At 43.0% G+C, this 22467-nt stretch overlaps 1 protein-coding gene across 2 annotated transcripts in view; it reads right to left on the reverse strand.

Moving 5' to 3' along the window:
- Positions 1-13903: 13903 nt before the first annotated feature.
- LOC146992182 (noelin-2-like) overlaps positions 13904-22467 on the reverse strand; it is a 35436-nt gene continuing 26872 nt past the window's right edge. For both annotated transcript variants that reach the window (XM_085784291.1, XM_085784282.1), the window contains exons 6-8: positions 17400-17576; positions 16173-16346; positions 13904-14349 (exon numbers count right to left, since the gene is read on the reverse strand). In XM_085784291.1, the coding sequence (XP_085640417.1) occupies positions 14029-14349; positions 16173-16346; positions 17400-17576 (672 nt within the window). In that variant the 3' untranslated portion in view covers positions 13904-14028. The remainder of the gene's footprint in view (positions 14350-16172; positions 16347-17399; positions 17577-22467) is intronic.

Raw genomic sequence — 22467 nt, forward strand, 5'->3', positions numbered from 1 at the left:
TCAGGCGGGCTGAGCTGAAGCTCAGGGAGAGACGGCATAACCCATTTCATACACGAGCACGGATTCATAACCGAGCGCCTATGATAAAAAAATAAAAAAATAACACCTAGAGGTATTTTTCTGTCCTCTCAGACAGACTGAGGCCCGAGGAGAGGAGAGGAGAGGAGAGGAGAGGAGAGGAGAGGAGAGGAGAGGAGAGGAGAGGAGAGGAGAGGAGAGGAGAGGAGGAAACAAGAAGGGAAAGGAGGAGAGGAGGAAAAAACAGGAAATGAGGAGGAAGAGGAGAGGAGGAAACAATAAAGGAAAGGAGGAGAGGAGAGGAGAGGAGAGGTGAGGAGAGGAGGAAACAAGAAGGGAAAGGAGGAAAAAACAGGAAATGAGGAGGAAGAGGAGAGGAGGAAACAATAAAGGAAAGGAGGAGAGGAGAGGGGAGGGGAGGAGGAAAAACAGGAAAGGGGGAGGAGAGGAGGAAACAAGAAAGGAAAGGAGAGGAGATAAGAAGATAGAAGGAAAAAAAGGTAAGGAGGAGATGAGAGGGGAGGAGAGCAGAGGAGAGGATGAAAACATAAAGGAAAGGAGGAGAGGAGAGGAGGAAACAAGAAAGGAAAGGAGGAGAGGAGAGGAGAGGAGAGGAGAGGAGAGGAGGAAAAAACAGGAAAGGGGGAGGAGAGGAGGAAACAAGAAAGTAAAGGAGGAGAGGAGAAAAAACAGGAAATGAGGAGGAAGAGGAGAGGAGGAAACAATAAAAGAAAGGAGGAGAGGGGAGGGGAGGAGGAAAAACAGGAAAGGAAAGGAGAGGAGATAAGAAGATAGGAGAAAAAGGTAAGGAGGAGATCAGAGGAGAAGAGGAGAAAAAAGAAAGGAAGGAGGAAAGGGGATGAGATGCAGGGAGGAAAAAACAGGAAAGGAGGAGAGGAGGAAAAAAGAGAGGAGAGGAGAGGAGACAGAAATAAACACAGGTGCACAGATCCATATAGGTTTGAAATAACAAGTGGAAGTGTGGAGCCTTGTTTGTCCAGGTCCCTGCAACACAGAGAGCCGGTAAATGAAATCCTACAAAAAGAGCATTAGTCAATAAACTCAGGTAAACACTTAGAGATATAGCGGTGTTTGTGTGTGTGTGTGTGTGTGTGTGTGTGTGTGTGTGTGTGTGTGGTGGTGGTGGTGGGTGTACGTGTGGCGAAAGGGACTCATCTTTTATGTATGAGTGTTTGTTTAGCTGCACTTGCAGCTGTGCCTGGGTTACTTCCCATCTCAGTCACACACAGCTGACTAATAAACCCTCTCACCATGTTTAAACACATCACTCGACACACTCCAATTAAATCTGTCTGGGTGTCACTATATTTACTGTACATCATCACGGCCTCCAAACAAAACAAAACAAAAACTTCAGAAACACTGAGGAAAAAGATGATTTCCAGTGGACCGCTGTGCAGGTGACTGAATTTCGTGAAGAAATCTCATTAAAGTTTGTTGTGGCGTGCGGATTGCTTGTTTGTGTGTCGTGTGTGTGTAGGGTGTGTGTGTGTAAAGGCCACCTCCTGGTACAGAGTACTGCCTGGGACAATGTACCTCACAATCATCTGTTCCTAACCATACACCCACTTCCTGTGTCCAACAGAGACACAAGCTGGCCGCACACGCACGCACACACATGCACACACACACACACTTTCCTTCCCTATTGCATAATCAACTCTGCCAAAACTGGTTATATTAGCAAATTCAAATATCAAAAAGATTAATGTTGGGTAAGACAGTCGCCTGCGTGCTCATACACATGAATGAGATATGACTTTACAGATGTGTGTGTGTGTGAGTGTGTGTGAGTGTGTGCGTGTCTCATTGATATGCGTGAGCGAAGGCGTGTTATTGGTTCCTATGGGCACGTTAGGGGCTAATTAGTGAGAGTAATGAGATAAGAGGAGTGGGAGAGGGTGGTGATGCTCTGATGGATGTGGGGAAGGGGACGGCATCTCAATGAAGAGCGACTCCGAGGGAGGGAGCGAGATCAAATTAGAGGATGAAAGGGAACAAGAGGGAAGGTAGCGAGGATGGGGGTAACGCCGGGAATCAATAATGTGGGTCTGAAAGGGAACCTCGGCGTCCGTGGGCAAACGCTGACAACAAAGTGGATCATCCTGACTCTGCTGGAGACATGTTTCTGCTCACTTAAACTTCAGCCGCACGTTTAATCACATTATTTATTTGCATGTCTGCCCTCTCTGAGTGAGCTCTGTGTTCAGGTTTCCTCTAGCAGATCAATAATCACTAGGCTGCATTTATATCAGGGTAACAAAAGAAAACTTGGAGGAACAAAGTCACAATTAGTGGCACCTTAAAGACGATGAAATCCGCCTCTCTTTAACCTAGGTTAGGGTTAGCATCAAGATAAAGTGTTAAAGGTCCCTTACTAAGAATTAACCTACAAAAGACTTAAAGGGATTCTTCATTTAAAGTGGAAAGAAGAAAAATTAATACAAATTTAAAGTAGCTAAACCGCCCCCTGCCAAGAACGTATAACACCGCATCCTGACATACAGCAAGCGAGCGAACTGGTGACGAATTCTCACGCAAGTGTCCTGAGTATATTGGTTCAGAATCCAAACCAATCAAATTATCGAGGGACGTAAACAAACTTCTGGCGCTATTTTTAGATCCCTTACATTTCCTGGTTGCCGTTTTTGACATCTTGGAGTTTTTTTTATTTTATTTTATTTCAATGCAATTCTCTCATATTCTCCTCTCTCTGCTAACTTGCTTGTCAACAGGAAGCAGGGTGAACTTTTCAACCAATAAGAAGTGTTTATGGACGGAACACGGCCGCGAAATGTTGTCCAGATAGAGACAGAGCAAGCAAGTTTTTCAGGGTTCTCGCTGCACGTCAGGACAGGCTGTTACGCATTTTAATCACTTTTTCTCGCTCATTTGCTTGCGTCGCTGTCACGTCGTCGCTGTAGCTATGTCAGGATGGGGTGTAGTTAACTTAACACACATAAAATGGTGTTTTTACTTTGTTCAGACATGACATTAGGCTAAATATTTATTCAAAATCAGTGTAGAAAAGAAAAACTAGCACAACGTTGTGTCCAGCTGTGTTGCGTAAACGATCAGTCAACAAAGTGACATTTCGTGAAATCATTCTTTTCGCTTGAGACAAATGAGACATCTGTTTATTATCCATTATCCATTATTTAACCAAATTAATGACTTTTAGTTGATTATGTATGTAAGTATTTTAGCTCTTTATTGTTCAGATGAAAGTCTATAAATCTAATTATGCACGCCAATTAAGTCTTATTTTTTGGGGGGGGGACTTTTTATAATATTATATGAAATGTGGACTGCAATCTGGAGCAGTGTTACATTAATCTGTGGTTGTCCTATGCAGGCTGAATGTATTTGTAGGTAAGGCACAATAATAAAGTTTAATGTTTCCCCAGTGGTTCTGCAGTGCAAGCTGTGTGTAATTTATTTAATGTACATGCATATCATTTACATTGTCATTTAGGTTTTATTGGTTATGAAATTTAAGCTTTGCTGATGCAACAGTTAATGTCGGATTTAACTTTTATTATGACGAAGCGATGCCCTGATGCTTCACACACTCAGGAGAACAGATTTCCTCCCGTTGATTGAGCTGATGTCACTGTAAAGGCACAAAGTCAAACTAAATCTGAGAAAACCTTGACACCCTCACATGCAGGGGTTTGTGTTAGAATATTTCCTGTGACCCAGGTAGATAAATATATTCATATATGCACATATGCTTTTCCTTGTGTATGGTGAAGAATAACAATAGGCCTAAATTGTGTCTTTGTTGTAGGCTTTATTATCTCCACTGGTTTTCTGTCACTCTTTGACTGATGTATGAAAATGTGGTATTTTCTTACCTCCATCATCACATTACTGTCACATTCGTACAGCCCACGTATTTATTCACTTCTTGTAGTGCTCCTTTTCACTCTCTGAACCAGCCACTGCTCTTATTTCTATCAATTATCTTAACTGTTCAGTTTCTTTGTTGTCATTGTCACCAGTCGAGTAGTTATGTAAAATCAGAGTCGAATTCATTGTACTGTATGATGTGTCTCTTCACATTTCAGCATCCGACCTGTGCAGAATCACATCCTTCAGTGAAGCTGCTCCTTATTCACTCGCCACCATCAACGTCTAGACAACCTTATAGGGAGATGTGGCTCCTGGTACCGACCCCTGTAATTGGCTAAACACTGTTTCTTCTTCTTGTCCACATTAAATGGTACATGGACTGCATTTACATAGAGCTTTTATCCAAGGCACTTTACAATGTGCCTCACACACATACACATACACATACACACACACACACACACACACACACATACAGTCATGCTGATGGCAGCATTGCAAGGTGCTGGCCGAAGAGTAATTCAAAATCAATGTGCCAGATCCTTTGTTATGGAGCATGTAAGAGCAATTTCTTCCCTTATTATGATTTTGTTTCAGCTCCTCTAATACAATCTGTGACTTGAGGCTCCACAGTGTGAAATCCATTGTTTTACTGTGTGGTAAAAAATATATACTGTATATTTACATATTATCAGGCAGGAGTGAGTGATTTACAAGAGATTTTTTAGTCTGAGTAGTTCAGAGAAGTTGGCGAATCTGACTCACGACAACACTCACTTGAGTAAACCTCACAGGAACAAGTGTGAGAGGTTGAGAAGGCAGAAATTAATTAATGAAGGAGGGTCCAGTGTTGTGCTCAAGGATATAATATGGGCAGGAGGAGGCCTGGGATCAAACCATTGATCCTGTGATCAGTAGACAACCTGGTTTGCCCTTTTTTTCTCTCAAATAAATTAATGATAAAACTCCTTAAGTCCTTCTTTTAATTAGTCTCTCTTGTACAGTATATTTATATAATGTCTGCATCTGTTAGGTCCTGAACTCATAGGCGAGAATCGAGAGTTATCCTCAGATTCACTGCTGGTTTGTTTTGCCTCTGCAGTCAACACAGGAAACATTTTAATCAGACTTGTTTTCTACTTTGTTGGTTAAAGGGGACATATTATGGGAATATCACTTTTGTAGCCTCTTTAATTTAATTCAATTTAATTTAGTTTAGTTTATTTGATAGGGACAATGCAGGTTAATATAGTAACACTTCCACTCTTAACAAACAAGTCAGTGTGACTGATGTTCTGCATACAGAGATTATAGCTAATGCTAGTTTCCAACTCCCTGCTGACTATTTGGATGTTTGTCTTGCCTTCCGGCCCCCAAAATGTGAGAATTGACAAAAAAAAAGTCTGTAATTTTCTGGCTCCTGAGGTTGAAATCCATGTGGTTTTACGAGCTGTTCCCTCAGTTGTCATGCAATGATGTCATTAGTTTTCGATATTTTGCGTAATACCACCCTACCTGTGAATACCAGCACCAGTAGAGGAGGCGGGGCAGAGCGGAGGGGTGGAGCAGTGGTTCATTTGCATTTAAAGGGACAGGCGCTGAAAAGAGCTGTGATGTTTGATCCATGGGGTATTTTGACCGAAGCATATCACAGACATGTCTTTAAGACACCTGGGAAGTATTTTAATTTGTGGAAAAGGGGGCATAATATGTCTCCTTTAAAGCTGCTCACTGAATTACATCACCACAGTCATGAAATGCGCCACACAAGTGCATCGCAGCCCCTCAGGCTCAGACGTGGTGGTGGTGGTGGAGGGGAGCAGTCCAGCACACAAACATGATGAGGTCATCATTAGTGGTCTGGGGGTAGAGAGCCCCCCACAGTGCTCCCTGAAGAGGAGATCCTAGTGACAATAAGTGGCAAAGACAACAAGTGTGACAGCGTTGTAAATATATATGTGTGTGTGTGTGTGTGTGTGAGAGAGGGTTTACCATTGGCAGCGCAGCTCGATTCTAATTGGTTGCTTTCCTGTCCCCAATGTGCTCTGACTTCTATAAATAGAAACAGCAGTCGAGCCCGGGTGGAACCTGACACCTCTCTTTACTCTACCAGACCCCCCCCTCCAACCACCACCCCTCGTTCTCTTCTTCTTCTTCTTCAACGTTCAATGTGGTGGAAACTTTCCTTATCCACCTCCACCACCACCACCACCACCTGCCTGCTTGACTCTCACCCCAACCCCCCCGGCCCCCCCCCCCTCGGGCTACTAGTCTTTCAGCCTGTCCTTGTTTAATAGGCCGATCTCTCCATCATCAATTAAACATGATCACAGGCCATGTGTCTCAGTGCTGCATTGATGTGTGCGTTCGAGCTGTTCATCCTTCTCCTCCTTTTGCCCCTTTCTGCCTTAACAGGATTTTATTTCTCTCTCTCTCTCTGCTTGTCTGTCTCGCCTTCCCTCACTGTACCTCTCCCTATTCTCTTTCCTTCTCTGTCTCTCTCTCTCTCTCTCTCTCTCCTCTGTGCCCCTCAGGTGGTCTCTTTTAACAGTGGTAAATTATTCATCAGGCTGATATCCGCCCAGGAGACAAAAACCAATGGATAGATGGACTGATAGAGATGAATAAATAAAAAGCTAAAAATGATATATCCGGCGTCTCTTCCTCGCCAAGCAGCATTTTGTCCAACGCTGTGAGTGTGTGTGTGTTTGTGTTTGTGTTTGTGTGTGTGTGTGTGTGTGTGTGTGTGTGTGTGTGTGTGTATTTTGAGCACGACTGTGTATCCCTGTGTGGAATTCCGGCGGGTCTTCCGGAGAAGCACCTCCACGATGCAGAAAATCGGAGCCAGTGATGGTGATAGATGGAGAGAAGGGAACCTTGCAGCAGGAACTGTGCCAGACCGACTGCGGCCTCGCCAAAGTCAGCAGGGAGGTGGGCAAATAAAGAAGACAGAGAGACGGAGAGATGGAGAGAGAGAGAGAGAAAGGGTGGAAAGGAGGGAGGGAGCGGGAGAAAAAAGGCAAGAGAAGCTCAAAGGGATGGAAGGAAATCGAAGTAAATTCTCGGGGAGTCTATATAGAGTCTGTCACTGCAATGTGAATCCAACAATATGCTCACTTGTGCCAGGGAGCAGAGTGAAAATGTGTGCCAACTTGTTACGTAACATGTCTGCAAGAATAACATCACAAACTGCAATACTAAGACGTGGTGGGCTACTGGTTCACGGTGGGTAACAGGCTGCAGTGAGACAACAGGGAAAAGAGGAGGAGGAGGAGGAGGAGAATCGATGCATCGCAATTAAGGGGCTAATTTTGCTGCATGTTTAGATAATATGAAACTACAGGTCGGTCACTTCCTGATAATTTCCTGGAAAGCTGCGTGACTTGATACTGATCGTAGTGAAGATGTAATTGGGTCACTTGGTTCCTAATCTCAAGGTTGCGTAAGCGCCATTTATCATTGACAAGTTAATTATATTGTTATATGGTATTATTTGATTAGAATAAGGAAATATTTCAATAAAATTTTAAGTAATACTGTTAAACATTTATGCACATTCACTCATGTGTGTTTTGAGCTTTTTGAGTTGTTTTTGTTGTTGTCGACCTGTACGGCTTCTGTAGATCTGTAACAAAGATACAGGAAGTGGGAAGTTCACTCAAATTTCAAATTGCACTCATTATCTACTCACCCTCATGTCGACTAAGGGCTGGGAGAAGTTGCAGAGTTATCCGTGGCTTCTCTGAGTGACAGGGGGTCTCGGCGTAGCAGTGCATGTTCAACGGTTGCAAATGGATACCACTTTTCTTCGTAATAAAAAGACACACCAAAAAACGTTAAAAAAAAGCCAACTCTGAAACTTCTCCCAGCCCTTAGTCGACATGAGAGTGAGTAGATAATGAGTGCAATTTGAATTTTGGGTGAACTATCCCTTTAAGATCCGGTTCTGCAGGTAAAATTGCAATAATAAGGTGACCTTACTTGACTTCTTGACTTACAGTATATCACTTGAGACTTGCACATGTGTGACTTAAAAAAAAAAAAAAAAAAATTAAATGTTGCAGCAAAATGAGCAGGTGCAGTCACATTATATCTGTGAAAATTCACAATGACTCTCATTGACTTCAAATGAAACCTGTGAAGTGACAAAATGAGGCAGATGTTTCCTGTTTCTCTCTGCTCTCCGGCCAACTGTTCGGGCCCGTGTTTAACTGTGACCTGCCAATTTGCATGGTGGGCCAATAAAGACACTGTGTCACACTGCGCTTGAACTGGGAAAGTCATTATTGTAGCAGTGTGTCATCACCCTATTTTGTACAATTTCACTCCGCCGGCCGACAAAAACTGCAGCTTTGCTCTCACGCACACTCTTTATTCCCTGTGATGACTCTGTATTTATTCACAAATCACGTTTTTTTTTTCATGGCAGAGTATGAAGCTGAATTGTTAAAAAGGAGACTGATGTGGGCGATCCTTGGTGCCAAAATCAGTTAAAACAACCCGGTTCTGGGTCATTTAACTGTTGTAATCACCGACGCGCCGCCTTGTTCTGTGTTGGAGAGGAAATGAACGGATGCATCAAGTTCACACCTGTTCTCTCTGGAGGCTGCTGCTGCCTGGAAAAAAAAAAGCATCTGCAAATGAACAAACCAGTGACTCAGACTGAGGTGGAGGAAAATGTTGTGAACTTCACAGTTTATTGATACATGAGATTGGATTTTTTCCCTCCTTTAAATATTAGTATAACTAACGTGTTGTTGTTCTTTTAAAGGATTTGGTTGAGATACACATATTTCGTCGCTGTGTTGATTAAATGCATCAAATTAAATAATTAGGTGGCTGGAGAAAGGAAGTGAAGCATGTGGAGACGTATCATGTTTTCGAGGCAGTGACCCGTACTCGAGATAGTTAGACGCATCATCACAGTCACCATAGAAACCGTGGCTATTTGTGATGAGTGCACAGTTAGATTCACATATCGCATAGAGCATCTTTTTTGTCCCCTGTTCGCTTTCTATTGATCCAGTGTTGAACTCATTCAATCATCCATGAGACCATCGCCTCACACACCTGCTGCCTCTTCTTTTATCAGTGTGTGTGTGTGTGTGTGTGTGTTCAAATCATACATGCTTTTGTGTGTTTGTTGGTCTCTCTGCACAACACAATCTCCGGGGACGTCTCCTTCCCCCCTTGTCGGCTCATAATAGTCACTTAAATAATAATGAGCAGATTAACCTCTGCAGCTGTGGTTGACCCAAACTCAAAACGACACACATCGTTTGTGAAACCGCTGGGATCAATTAGGGAGCCAATGAAAAACCGTCACCACAAAGGGACAACAACTCACAATCAACAGTGAGTTCACAGAGAGAGAAGGAGAGAGAGAGGCCCTTTGTGTGAGATAAAATTAGGTCCGAGTGAAATGTTATTGTCAGGAGCCATTAGCTCTACATGTGGAAGGGATCTGTGTCTTTGTAACTCCTCGGTCGGGTCACGCTGTTCAAATCAGCCTGCCCTGCAGCACTCGGTTGTTTACCAAACGCCCGTGTAATGAGCGCATGTTTGGACCTACTCAGCCACGACGGGCGGTCGGGAACGAGTGAAGCCTTCAGTCCTGTGGTTTCCTGCTCCTAAAGCCGCCCTCCTCCTCCTCCTCTTCCTCCTCCTCCTCTTCCTCCTCCTCCTCCTCCTTCTTTTAGTCCTTGAACCCGACAGTAAAACATCCAACGTGTACAAGGCCACACGGCTAATCCATGTAGGAGGGGTGAGACAATAGAGTCTATCACATAAAGAGACAAACAACCTCTCTCACACACACCTACTAGGTACTTTATCGTCACCAATCAATCTTGTGTGCAGGTACAGGGAGAAGATGCGAACACCACACAGAAAAAGGCCAAAGATCAAACCTGTAGCCCTCTTGCTGTGAAAAGACAGTGCTAACCGCTGCGCCACCGTGCCACCCAGGTATGAGAAATGTTTTGGTTGAGGTGTTGTTGTTTAAAGGTAGGGTTGAAGATCCTATTCTGGAGCATTTTTTTTTTTTACAAAAAAATTGGAAATCCTTTTTGCACTCCGATTGCAACCAAGTAAAAAAAAAAAGCTTTTTTCACAAAAATGAAAAAAGTCAGTTTGCCTCTAAAACAACTGGTGAAGCGTGGTGAATGTGCAGGTCACAACTTGTCCACTAGAGCGTTTTGGAGTTGTTGGATTGTGTATTTGATGAGTTTGATGAGGGAAACCAAGAAATCCCATTAGCCTCCGTAGCGTAGCTCTGAGCAGCTCGCGGCTCTGCTCGGCCGTTCTAAAAAATAGCTTGCACCGACAATTAAAGGAAACGAACCTACTGCTATGACTATAGGGATTATGGCAATGGGCCAATTTGCCTAAATGTTGACCTATCCCTTTAACTGTTAAAAACTCAATGTTGATTTTCGATAGAGGCTCTGAAAGAGGAAGTGATGTCATTACTGTCAGTTTATTTCTTCTTCATCCTGACAAACTTTGCTCTGTTGTGTTCACTTCATGTTGTTAGTCGTGTTTTCCTGCTCACAGATTACGGAACAGCATTAAAGAGCGGGATGTTTGGAAGCGGCAGGGAACACAAATTATTATTTTTCACACCGACGACATTCAGGTACTGAGTCAGCGACCTGCCTTTTTTGAAGAAGAAGAATACGTGCACAATAACAAATTTTACTTGGCCTAAATCAGAAGCTACGTCACTGTCTCAAACCTGTTTCCCTATAATTTACCATCTGCATTTAATTTGAAATGTTTGCCAAAAGGTGTAAATAATAATTTTGGACAGAACTAAAAAAATATTACCACCAATATTGAAACATTAGTGAATAAATTTAATCTGGATAATTGGAGTGAGTTATGTTTGAGGTTTATGAAGGGGGGGGGGGGCTACATCTACAGCTCCACAGATAAATTACTTCCCTGGAGTGATGCCATTATGTATTCCACAACAATTACTACTGAGATATAACAAATTATAAAACACTTTCTGTGAGATGGAGGAAAGATTTGGAAAAGCTGTGTCAGCCAAAGAGAGGCGGAGGACTGTCATTACCAAACATTAAACATTACAATATTAATTATTTAAATGGCCGCACTGGCCAGACACTGGGGCAGATAAATGGGAGAAAATGACGATGATGGATCCCATTCTCACACAGGGAAATATAGTTTGGCAGAGAATAATTTAAGGTTTCTTATAATAATGAATTAGAAATATCGCCTCCGCCACTCAGACCAGTTTCTAGTTGCATCTCTGTTTATTCAGTCACATAAAATCTTATCTATTTGTGTGAAATACTTGCATCATAATTGCTGTATGAGGTCAAAGTCTCTCCTGATAATCAATTAGCCAGTTATTACCACCACATGATTGTTTGGCACATTCAGTTTATCCAAAGTGTGTTCTTTGGCATCGTCGAGTCCAAGCTCAAAATTTGTGCAAAAAATGTCCATTGAGGCTCTCTGGAGATATTGTGTTCATAAGGCTGAAAATAAAACAAACATGGTTTGTGAGGTGAATCTCTTCGGTGAATCTGATCTCTGGGCTGAGGTGAACATTTGTGCCAAGTTTGTTGTAAGCTCCATTTATTATTGTTTAGCTATTTGCACTGATTTATGCTGATGAGGAATAAGTTTTGAGTATGTTGTATTACGGTTGAGGTCTCGTGCGGCTCCTGTCGAGAAAGCAGGAAGTGAGGTGTTGTTGTGAAGAACGTGTTGTTGTGGAAAAACGTGTTGAATGTGTTGAATAAATGAGAAGATGGCGAAGCAACACGGCCGTTTTAACGTCTGTGTCGGCACCCAGCCAGCTCAACGAGTAAAATGGTATCATGTCATTTCTCATGACTGGTTAAAAGAGTAAGAAATGAAGAACGAAGAAAAGAAAGTAAGATAGCCACGACTACTACATTTGTAGATAGAAGTTCCCTCAGGTAGATGATACGTTGGAGGTGTAAAACAGTGATGTACATGTGTGTGTACGTTATATTATATAAACGCTGCAGTTTGTCTCCATGGGGACAGAGCTGCAGTTTCCTCTCGCTGCTGTTCAGTAAATTTGCATTAATATTATCAATGATGCTGCAGGAGCCTCAACGTCCTGCTGTGGAAATGTGGAGGGAGACAGATGTTATATTTTAAACACCCGAGTATGATGATGATGTTGTGTTTTACCTGGCGGTTGGATGTCGGCCCCTTTGTTGGTGTTTCCTCCTCTTCCTCTTCCATCCATCCTCATTTGTTTAGTTATTTTCTCTCCTCTCATCTTTTCTCCTCCCCTCCTCCTCTCCTTTCTTATCCTCCCCTCCCCTCTCCTCTTCTCTCCCCTCCCCTGCCCTCTCTCTTCTTCTCCTCTCATCTTTTATCCTCCCTTTCTTCTCATCCCCTCTCCCCTACTTACTTCTCCTCCCTCTTCCTTCCCTCCCCTCTCTTCTCCTCTCTTCCCCATCTTCTCCTCCCCTCCTCCTTTCTTCTCCTCCCTCTCTCCTCTCTTTTCTCCTCTCCTCCACTCCTTTCTTCTCCTTCCCTCCCCCTCTCTTTTCCCTTCTTCTCCTCTTCTATCCCTTCTTCCTCTCCCCTCCTCCTCTCCTCTCTTCTCCTACTGTACCCTCCCCTCTCTTCTTCTCTCATTTCTCCCCCCTCTCCCTTCTTTTCTCTTCTCCTCCCCTCCCCTCCCCTCTCCTCTCCTCTCCTCTCCTCTCCTCTCCTCTCCTCTCCTCTCCTCTCCTCTCCTCTCCTCTCCTCTCCTCTCCTCTCCTCTCCTCTCCTCTCCTCTCCTCTCCTCCCCTCTCCTCTCCTCTCCTCTCCTCTCCTCTCCTCTCCTCTCCTCTCCTCTCCTCTCCAGACCCTGACAGGTAATAGAAAGCACCTGAGCTGTTAAAGCCTGGATGCCTGCAAAGTGCACAGGCTGAGTGGACCCATAGAGAGGGAGAGAGGGAGAGAAAGAGAGAAAGAGAGGGAGAGAGCATCTCTCTGCCAGCAGGAAGACCTTTTGTTATGTTGTCATTATTTCACTCTTGATTTGGTGTGAAGGTCACTGGCAGCCCTATTTTCGGATTTCATTCAGTAAGGTGAGCTTTATATATTGTTCTGTCTGGCCGGGTCTGGCTCTTACCTTTCCTTATTTAGACTCAGGAGGATACAGGGAGACGGGAGGGGTGAGAGTGGGGTGAGGGCGGTGGGAGGTGACTCTTATTCCCTTTCTCCGATTTACAAGTTAGTCTTGCTTCTTTTTATTCAGGTATTTTGTCGATTTATTGTTGCGTAACAGGTTTCAACAAACACAGAATCAAACCTACGTGTCCATTTTTCAGCCCACGACGATGACGACGTGCAGACAGAAACATGCAGGTTTGTATTAAAAAAACAAAACAAAAAACAAGTGAGACTGCGCCAGAGAAAACGACGACAACAACAACAACCAGCCTCGGCCACGTTTTTTTTTTGACAGTAATGTTTATTGAATGAACAACCATGCTGACTGAATATGTCCACGATCACATCACAAACCCTAGAATATCTCCGTCAGGGTCGTCGTCACGGCTTGAGGTCTGACGAGCTCGACGTTTTTGACTGTTTCTCTTTTTTTTTCTTCTTTTTTAAAATATTTTCGTCAATTTGACCTCAACTCCCCCCCTCCCCCTCCCCCCTACCACCAAAAAAAAAATCACTTCTCGAGACACAGGTGGAAATGAAACGCAACAGAAAATGGATGAGCTCAAACTGTCTGACAACTCCCTCCTCCTCCTCCTCCTCCTTTTCTATCAGCGTCCGTCCCTGTGGCACAGACAGTTAATTTTCATCTTGGCTGTGATGAATACTCTTGTCTGTGACCTTTACACTGGTGTTTGACAACCGTGTATTGTGTCTAGTTATTAGCTCGGCGAGCTTTTCGCAGTCTGGAAGTCATTCACATTCAAACACTGATGGTTCTCACTTTCCTGTTGGCATGAATGACCATGGCTTGTGTGTGTGTGTGTATGTATGTGTCTGTATGCGTATGTGTTGTGAATTGCAGCACCCTCCGATAACCCACCACCTCCATCTCTGCTGTATTTGTGTGTTTTTGTTTTGTTTTTTTTCTAACCCCGTTTCCTACATGCCGTCTATCTATCCGTCACTCCGGATGACGTGAAACAGCGTGACGTTGTAGAGCACCTGGTGTCCGTTGTTCCAGGTGTACAGCGCTCGCTCCCTGGGGTTGTAGTCCATCATGCTGATGTGCGAGTACTGGTTGTGGAAGGGGATGTCGGTGTACTCGTACGTGGACGTGTTGGTGTGGTAGGCGAAGTGCACCTTGGCCCCGGCCAGGTGGGAGTTGGTGACGTACAGGGTGCCGCAGATCATGAAGGCCTCGCCCGCGCTGCGCTTGGGAAACCCCGTGTCCCAGCTCTGGAGCACGTCGAGCGAGCGAGGGTCCAGACGGCTCACCTGCAGAGAGAGACAGAGACAGAGAGAGAGAGAGAGAGAGATCTGAGCTCCTGAATGAGAAGAAGCCTTTTGCACGTGGTCCAACTATTTGTCGTCTCTGGTGATAGACCACAATTAAGTCAATATAATCACATGCTCTGGCAACAAAAGACAATAAAAAAAAACCTGTTTACCCCCCTTTTATGCTTATTTTCTATTTGCACATAAAACGAAAAATATCAAACAATTTATTATTTCTTTTTTTTTTTCACATTTAGCTCAAGCGGAAAAACTGGATGTGCTGATAAAAGCACAATGTGACAAAGCAATGGAACCAGAGCTGCTGAATAAAACATGACACACAGGAAGCATGTGACTTAAACGTTCAGTAAAGCTCCTGCTGCTGCTGCAGAGAGGCTGAGCAGCAGCAGAAGACAGAAACATCACGTCTGTGTGAAGCAGCCAGGAGACGATAACGTTCATGTTTCCCTTCCTTCACGTTTTCAACATCTTTTCAACTGGAGCTCTTAATTTGTTGCGATCACGCTGCAGCTTCTTCCTCTGACTGGAGGAACGCTGCTGTGAAACAGTGGTGGGACGAAAATGTGCAATAATTCACATTTTCTTCTCTCTTTTTTAATATTTCACTTTAACTTTTTTGATTTACAAAAAATAGAAAAAACCTTCATACAAAATGGGTATACAGCGCCTGACATTGTTAAATGAAGTAACTGAAGTAATAAAAAGAACAACAGAGGCTATGTGAGGATATATACAATAACCAAAGTAGTCCAGTGCTTTCTGTCTCATGATATTTGTTTGTTGGTACTACTAATATATATACGCATACATATACATACTTGTACACATTGGTTTATCTGCCTCACATCACCATGCCATACCAATTAAGGGGTAAATGAACTATAATCACCAATAATCATTAATGATCACTATCCATTACACCCTGATGCTATGATAGTGTCAGGGGTATGAGTAAAAAACAAACCAAAAGAAACAACAAACACACACAAAAATTTGTGCTAAATCAATGTTAAACTGATAACACGATAAAGTATCTGTATCTGTTGTATCTTAAGTAAAAGGAGTTGGTTGTAATTTCGTTTCATCCCACATTTTATTCCTCTGTGTTTGCTGAAACAGGGAGTTTGATATCTTAACTTTTCTTTGAGGGTGTAATTTAATTACTGGAGAAAGGAGAATTGTATTTTGTTATTATTTTTTGCTTTTTTTTGCCAACCCTCAGACTTTTCACTGCCTTTTGGATTGATTTTATTTTATTGGAAAAACAGTCAGTCGGTCTTTATATTTATGTTTCTCTCTCTTCCACAGGAAAACCTGAACTTAACCCGAACCTAACCTGATAACCGAACTTTGAATTACGTCTTTACGATTCCATGATTCATGTTATTTCTTGTCACAACCAGATTTCAGTCCCCACAACATGGGTAACACCTGGATGACACACACACACACACACACACACCTTATTTGTCCCCTGGGTAAATGCAGGGAGTTGTAACAGAAGCGCAGTAATGGAGAAAATTAGCCGTATATTAAAATGGTGTTGGGTGAAACTGCTGTTCATTATGTTAGATGGCATTGTTCAACGCAACAATGTCTCTGTCAGCTTTTTTAATGGATTTTTAAAAACCGTAGGGGTTTATGACTTCTGGTAGGTAAAGCAAAACCTGCTGACTGCAGAAACTTCAATTATAAAATTCAGTTAGAGAGAGAAAAAAAAAGAAACAGCTTCAAGCTCTTTGCCTTTTATTTAGTTTGGAGTAAATGCAGGACACACACACACACACAGACACAAACTGTACCATGATGTTTCCAGCGTTGGGGATGGTGGTGTAGACGGCCCAGAGTCCCGTCTCATCAGCCATGAGGTCGATGTCGGAGGAGCCGCCCCAGCTGTAGGGGAACGTGTTGTTGTATCCGGCTCCACTCAGGCTGCGCTGGAGCAACACGCTGCGGGAGCGGAAGTGGTACTGAACCTGGAGACACACACACACACACACACACACACACACACACACACACTGATCAGGCATAACATTACGACCACTGATATGAATAACACGTCATCATGGCACCTGTTAGTGGGTGGGACATATTAGCAAGTGAACATGTTGTCCTCAAAGTTGATGAGTAAGAAGCAGGAAAAATGGACAAGCATCTGGATTTAAAGGGATAGTTCAACATTTTGGCAAATTGCCCCATTGTCATAATCGCTATAGTCTAGGTAGGTAGAAGTAGGTTCGTTACCTTTAATTGTCGGTGCAAGCTATTTTTAGAACGGCGGAGCAGAGCCGCGAGCTGCTCAGAGCTACGCTACGGAGGCTAATGGGATTTCTTGGTTTCCCTCATCAAACTCATCAAATACACAATCCAACAACTCCAAAACGCTCTGGTGGACAAGTTGTGACCTGCACATTCACCATGCTATGAGATAATAACAGAACGTTATGAGACAGAGTTGTTTTAGAAGTAAATTCATGCAAAACCACTGATGCACGTTCCCATCGGGGGCAGTTTCGGCAAGCAGTCTCTGTATTTGCCTCTAAAACAACTCTGTCTGGTAACGTTCTGTTATTATCTCATAGCGTGGTGAATGTGCAGGTCACAACTTGTCCACCAGCGCGTTTTGGAGTTGCTGGATTGTGTATTTGATGAGTTTGATGAGAGAAACCAAGAAATCCCATGAATAGAGGTAACGAACCTACTCCTAAAACTATAGGGATTATGGCAATGGGCCAATATGCCAAAATGTTGAACTATCCCTGTATCATGGGCACCAAGCCAATCTGTCCTAAAAAAATTGGGCCTCAAGTTAAAAAAGGTTAAGAACTCCTGGTTTAGATCTTCCCCTCATCGCTCGATGCTCCTGAAATACTCCCAGTCGTGGAAGACAGGTTTTTTTGTCCTCAGAGGCCACCGTCACTTTGCCGACGGGAGGGGTTCAATCTAGAATCTGAACGCTAGAACTGACGGTTTTCCCCCCATTTTACCCGCTGGACCATTAACCCTCGGCCTCTTCGGCCTCTTACCAGGATGTTGCTCTGGTGCTTGTTGTAGTACAGCGACCCGTTGTAGACCACGTGTCCGGTTCCTGCCCAGGGGTGTGGCAACAAATGCTGCACAAAGTTCTGTCCCTTGGTGAAATCCCCCATGGTCCTGTACTCCAGCACACGCCTCCCCTTGTAGTAGCCGTCCATCGACCACACCTGAGGGAGGAGAGAGAGCAGACGTTTCATCTCTGATTTCACAAGCGGCAGCTTGTTCAGGACGTACGGTAACACCGACTCCCACCTGGCGTCCAGTGACATTACATTTGCAGACTGAGTCATAACGGACACCTGCCACGCTCACCAGAAATGTGATTAGATAATGACATGGTGCACGGCGTTTCGGGCTGTCTGTCTTGCTATAAAGCCCCTCGGCTGAACAGTCGGCTGTCCAATCACAGCTTAGCAACCGTAACCAAGCACAGCGGGCCTGTCAAGCTTTAGGTTTCTCAACAAGCCCAACAGGAGCTGCAGTATGAAAGACACTCCTTATGCAATATGAGTTTAGAGAGCGGTTATCTTTTTTCTTTTCTTTTTTTATTTTAAATGTCCAAAACCAAAAGCAGCCTCCTGTCCATCTGCTCTAACCCACGCTGCTCACGCTGACTCTCAGACTAATGGACCGGACGTCACCAGAAGTGAAACTCAGTATGAACATATTAGCACTAAAGCAAAAATATAAAAAATCTAACATCTGTGTTACTTACTCTTTCTTTTCTGTCTGAGTTTTTCCTTTTGTTCCCTGATAACCAACCGACCAGGGTTATGTTATATAACAAATGCTCCTTGTTCATTTCAATGTCTCCTACATGAATCATCAACTAATGGCGATGATTTAGCCTCTGCCTTTTAGCACCACATCAAGGACGCGGCACAATACGTTGCCGTCGAGCGCATATTTTAGATCCTTTAACAGAGATCTTATTTTGAAATGAGTCAGCCAGAGATTTTAGAGTTTTTTATCTAACACTTGCTAACTACAGATAATGATATTTACTGACCAATGAGCACAGTCTGTTGTCCTGTTCAACTGTAAAACGAATGGTTTCCTGGTAGAAATGACGTTTCTTTTAAATATAACTGTCTGAAATCAAGAACACATAGATAGATAAAAAAGATATAAAAGTACATTAAGTTAATAAATGATTGTAATATTGTTTTCTAATATGCTGAACTTTAAAAGTTATCTCTCTGGTGATAATGGTGTTTGAGGAGCAGTTTTTTGCTCTATACATTTCTCCAGTTAATAAAACATAGAAAATTAGAGAGGTAATAAATCTGATTCTATCCAAGGTATTGAAAGACTGATTCCCTCTCTTTCCTTCTAACGCTCTCAGCCAAAATGAAAATTTGCAACCAGAGAGCAAAGAGAAGAGGTGTAAATATAGGGCAAGAGGAGTAAAAGGAGAAAAGCACTTGTGAAACAAACAGACGGAGACAGAGGCAGAGAGATGAGGAGGAAGAGGAAGAAGAAGAAGGACTGAGATGAGGAGAAAATTGAGCGTCAACAACAGCGTGGAGGATTAATTACCCAAAGAGTGGCGAGAGGTGAAACAGATGAAGGAGCAGAGAGTGGTGGGACGAGATGTTCGTTATTCCCTCCGTAAACAGACAAAAGTACATCGGGCCAGAAAAAGAGTGAGCAGATGAAAAGGATCTTTCTTTCATGGGTCAAAGAAAAAGAAAATCTCCCGGCAGCAGTGTGTTTTTTTTAAATTACAGTTAATTTGTAGTCACAGTGTTTAACTGATTGCTGTGATTCTGCTGTCCTTCAATAACAGTGTTTAATTGAGACTCAGCTTGTGCCTTGGAAAGACAATGAAGCAAACTGATTGCTCTTTCTCTCTTTCACCACCACCAACGCTTCTCTTCTCTCTCTTCTCTCTGGTGTAAATATTCCTATTGGACCGGCTCATCTGATGAAAACTTCTCCGCTTTAATCCCCTTTTTTTTAAACGGTGTTTTCAAAGGAGCTGGAGTCCCTTTGTTTTTTTGTGGCAGCTTTTTTTTCTCTTGCATTTGAATGCATCATTTGCTTTAGATAAACAAGCTCCAGACACTTATTGTACAGTGAACCGTGCACGCACTCAACAAACCAAAAAAAAGAAAAAAGTGAGGGATGATGTTTTTGAACTCACAACTAAGTTCTAGAGATTGATTTTCTCTCTGTGCCTCTCCCGTCTCCCTCCCACCTCATTCCCCTGAAGAATAGAATTGGATTTTATCCTAATAATCACTGTGGTCGCTCGCTGCGGCGTAATCCGCTCCTCTTAAACATAAGGGATAGAAAATCCTCCGTCCTCTGTCTGAGCAAATATTTATGGAGTTCAACGCCTTATGAATCTCCATGCATTCGTTTATGTTCTCCGGTGTCACAGAGGAGAACATAAACGAACATCGACAAACCTGCAGAGACGGACCGACAGGTTTCACTGCATGCGTGTTACCATGGCTACGAGGCAATTTGTTGAGTAAATCATGCTAGGAACATATATTCATTGGAAAGAAAAGACCTAGGCTCAATTTGTGCAGCAATATGAAGGCTTATTAAATTCAAATGCCCAGTCCTGCTTGATTAGTTTGTAAAGGTGAAATAATGTTTGACCACACCTGCCTGACCTTCACATTTCCATATGCAGACCTTTGTCAGGCCAAGCTGATTGGTTGATTCGACTCAGGTTTGAAAAGAAGATGAAAAACCAAAAAAACCAAAACATCACGTACAGATTAAACTGAAAACCATGTTTAGTATTATTCATAATCCTTGCATCGTGCACACATTACGCATGCAGCTCTGCGCTGGATAGTAATACTATTTGTATTTAAAGTATAATGTGTTGTGCCTGTCAATATGTTGTGCTGCTGCTGCTGCTGACTCTGTGCTCTGGCTGTTTGTTTCCACTCCGCACTAAAAAAAAACAAACAAACTCCTCAGACTTTAAAGTGAAGTGAAGTGAATTGAAGTATAAAAGAGTGGCCGGCCGCAGACGTCCCCCTGACGACCTTGTGTTCACTCTCTTAGCTCAGAGAGGCGTGCTCAGGACCTAATGCAAACATGGTAATTACTCTACTGTTTACCTCCTGATCACTCAGACGGAGAACAGAGTGATTGTGTTTTCAGGACAGTAAAATCCCCCCTAACAGTCCAATAATCCAATGTGCAGTATTATTGGGGCGTCTGATAAACACACAGATCTACAACTTTTTACTCCAGCTGGACTTTAGGATTGTTTTGTTTTTCTTCATCCCGCTGATACATCAAACAATGACCACCAGGTTTTGGTCTTAAAGGTAAAGAGTAGGTGAGTCTGTGGGTTTGTTTGTTGCAGTTTGTAAACACAACATTCAATCTGCCCCTGATGGCAGTTGTCAGGACTGACCCGTGTCCTACTGCTGTTGAACCCTTCTCCACTTTATTCGCTATTCACTACCACACGAATACAGATTTAATGACACCGCATAAGTATTTTATCGTTTTGGCGTTTTGTCCAGACAGAAAAGGCGTTTTGAGGGGGTGAAAACGGTATTTTATCTAAAAACACTGCTTCAATGTTTTCATGTAGACACCCAAAACAGATATTTTGTGAAAGGATGATGTCATACCCCCCACCGCTCTCACCTGTAACCTGAGACACACCGCTGGATGCATACAGTCTATGGACGTAACGTAACAACACCAACGGACTACTGTCGGTCTATACTACTTAAGTTAAACTCACTCACCCATAAAAGACGTGCTAATCCACTTGCCAAGTGGTCATTGACCTCTTGGCAAAACGGTTTCAAAACCCACTCAGGGCAGGTCACAGAACAACATCGGTCACATAAGTCTATGTTTTTTCTTCATGAAAATCCTGCAGACTCCACCTTTAATGCCCAGTGACCCACAACGTCACAAGGCCAGGTCACCACCACACCATCAATATGTCTGATTATCCAAACTCCAAACATTACTGTATAGCATTAAATAAGCGTTAAATAATCCCCTCTCTGCATGTTAGAGCGATTAAAAAAACAAACAAAACATGAATCTGCCTCTTAAACCAGATCTGCATTAAATTTTAATTTTAATGGATCCAGTCCTGGTTCACTGCAAATTAGTTCAGTACTTTTTGCGTTCAATGCAATGCAATGCAATGCTGACAAACAAATAAATAAACAAACAAACAAACAAACACAGATGCATGCAACATCCCGGGGGAGGTGACGCCATATGAAAACATCCAAACCTATATTTAATGTCTATCACAACCTGTCTCCACTCGCTCTTCCCTGACTGTTTGATGAACCGTCGCCCGCTCCTTGTTTCTCTCTCCTTCTGTCCACCCCCTCTTCGTTTTCCTGCCTCTCCTGTCCCTTCTTCCCACCTCTTCACCAACCATCACTTCTCTCTCTCTCTCTCTCTCTATTATTTGCTCTCTTCTTCTTCTTCCCTCTCTCGATCTCACACTATCAGCAAAGACATCTTGACAGATCAGGGGATATCCACACCTCAGCAGCTGTTCTCAAATACGCCGACAGGTGTGTGTGCAGGCGTGAGCTTGTTTCTGTGTGTGTGTGTGTGTGTGTGTGTGTTTGAGTGTATAAAGTATAATCTGTGAACACACACACACAGACACACACACACACACACATACATTCACACCGATGAGCTAATGAAGAATTCATAAATGCCAAACTGGGACCCTGTGCAGACACTGTAGTCATGGATACCAAAGGTTGTATGAGAATGACTTCACTTATTTTTGACTCACAGGAGAAATGAAAGAAAAAAAAAAAGAAAAGAAATAATCATATTTGCCATTATTGGTGGTTGATGGTCAATATCAGCAGCCCCATAATAATCAGAGCCTATGAAATATCAAAGGCCTTCAAGGTTATCACCACATAAAGGACATCAGCAGCCGGCAGTGATCACATAACCTGGTTACATCACTGTTTGTTATCGGAGAGATCAATAAACACTATTGTGTCCTTTGTAGTAGCCGACTGTACAGGAAATGTCAATGACATCATATTTATAGAGCAGTAAAATACACAACCGCAGACA

This window comes from Trachurus japonicus, chromosome 1, assembly GCF_045865225.1.
Source record: "Trachurus japonicus isolate A0001 chromosome 1, Traja_1.0".
Taxonomy (NCBI): domain Eukaryota; kingdom Metazoa; phylum Chordata; class Actinopteri; order Carangiformes; family Carangidae; genus Trachurus; species Trachurus japonicus.